At 44.7% G+C, this 2,197-nt stretch overlaps 1 protein-coding gene across 1 annotated transcript in view; it reads left to right on the top strand.

Moving 5' to 3' along the window:
- The first annotated feature begins 56 nt into the window (after positions 1–56).
- Positions 57–2,197, top strand: part of LOC119587589 — a 16,255-nt gene continuing 14,114 nt past the window's right edge. The window contains exon 1 of the mRNA XM_037936301.1: positions 57–1,363. Within this exon, the coding sequence (XP_037792229.1) occupies positions 372–1,363 (992 nt within the window). The 5' untranslated portion in view covers positions 57–371. The remainder of the gene's footprint in view (positions 1,364–2,197) is intronic.

Genomic DNA, 2,197 nt, shown 5'->3' with positions numbered 1-2,197 from the left:
ACTGTAGGCTCGTTCTTATCTTAAAATATATACACCGATGAGGCAAGAAAAAAAATATCGCACATGCTACCTGAGGAACAGCTGTTTATCATGGTCACACTTGCCGTAAGGTCTGTATGTGGGCTATCTACGAGAAACAGTTTGGCACTAGCGCGAGATACTGCGGCTGCTCTATTAACACTCCTAGCGCTAAGCCCTGGCATGGTTTGTCTACTCACAAGTATATTTTTGATACCTCGTATTCGATACGGATAGAATTGCGAAAGATACTAACAAGAGGAGAAATCTTTCTCTATTCTTTTTCTGCTCGTAGACTTCTGAACTTATGAATCAGCCGACTCTTGCGTCATAGATACTACCTCGCAAAACCAATGGCAGTGTGTCGGAATAGCGTTTCGCTGAACAGATGTCAGACTAAAGCACGCAGTAGTTCATCTAACACCAGTGGCATCAACAGGGCCTCCAAATCGGTGTTGTTTACCTTCAACAGACGCTCAGTTCGATCCATACCAAAAGGTATTTTTGAAGAATGTAGTGACTGTGAATGTTCGCACAAGACGGTCACAAAAGACCCTAAAAATGATCACGAAACTCCCATGATGTGTGAAGACGATGAGAACATCTTGCAAGTAGGTCAGTCATCGAAATTATTTAGCTCATTATCGACGGGAAATACCAGCCAAGGCGAAGACTCTGACAGCTCAGCAAGCTCGTATGAGTCCCGGCGGAGCAAGAGGGAGCATCCAAGCCCTGACACGACGACAGTCGAAGCTCGCGACACGAAGAAAGTTCGGTCGGTCGCAGTTCGAGTCAGTCATGGTTCTAGTTCAGACGGAGATTCAGCCGGTCAGGATAAGACTAGCGCGTTGAAGAGTGTAATGGATTATAAGGGGCATGGCCACGATTGTGAGAACAGCAGGAAGAAGAAAGCCAAGAAGAGGGAAAGCCCAGACTCTTGCAAGATTAGAACTAAACGAGAAAGCGAGTTTGCAAGGAAATTCTCCAGGAGACGAAGAAGTTCTTCGAGCGAGCGAACCATACCACGGAGCAGCAGGTCTGAGTCTCCTTATAGGAGTCGCGAGCCATGCCGCTCCCAGCCCGCCCACCACCACACCAGGTGCCAAGGCGGAAGGAGGACATCTTGGCCGAACTACAAGCGAGATTTTAACGCGGACCTTGCAGGAAGGAGGGACGTCCGCGTGGGATGCCGCTCCGCCTTGGGACATAACCTCGCAGACGTCACGCATCTGAACGGTGCTGTCTCATTCACGCGTGCGCAGGCCATGATGCAGGCTCCGATCATCACCTGCCATCACTGTAACAACAGCGTTACAATGTCATCGTGTTTATGCGCATCTCAGAGGTTGGTCGAAGAGTTATTTCCCTTGCTCTTATTTCGACGATGATCTCTAAGACAATGGATGCCTTGTATAACTAGCCGCCCTTTATAGTAAAGAAAATGCCCTTTATAGCTATACAATTATTACCAAGATCAGTACATAGGAGAGAAAATGAAAAGGTTAGAACAATTTCAATAACCTTCATATCGGATTGTGTGCGGCCAATTTGCTAAATTCAGAAAACGCCAACTTACTGGAGAGATAATGAATACTTATACGTCATTTGCACAGTAATGTGATATACAATAAAGCTCGCTGTAGAGTACTTAGAATCTAACAGGAGCCATGAATGACTGACAAGATAACGATACGTATTATCTGCCAGTTACTTGAGTACAAACGCGATTTGCATTGATTCTGGATTTTTCATCTTGCAGTACCAGTATACCTTATTTATTGCACCGATTTCGGTTAATTTCATAGATCATCATATTCATCTCACGCACCTAATGTTCTTTTTACAAGGAAACCATCACTTGATGCAGCATCAGCAAAGCCAGATATTACAATGAGAAATAAGCTGTTTATATGTAACACTCATGTTATATTACATATAACATTTGCGTGAGACTATAAGCGAACTGAATATATTACTTCGACTTTTCGCATTAAGAGTGGTCGATTCTCTTCTGAGTTCTGCACACTAAAAAGATGTATAGCCCTCAAAGGGGCCTCGTTTCAGATTCATTATCTAAACTGTCGATTATGCCGAAGCTAAGAGCATAGCGAGCGGGATTACTTATGGTTTCCCTTATGGACCCTGCCATGGTATAGGGTGTAGCACTTAGGGCGCCCGT

The sequence above is a fragment of the Penaeus monodon genome, chromosome 22 (genome assembly GCF_015228065.2).
Source record: "Penaeus monodon isolate SGIC_2016 chromosome 22, NSTDA_Pmon_1, whole genome shotgun sequence".
NCBI classification, from domain to species: Eukaryota; Metazoa; Arthropoda; class Malacostraca; order Decapoda; family Penaeidae; genus Penaeus; species Penaeus monodon.
This window is presented reverse-complemented; position numbering and strand designations above follow the sequence as displayed.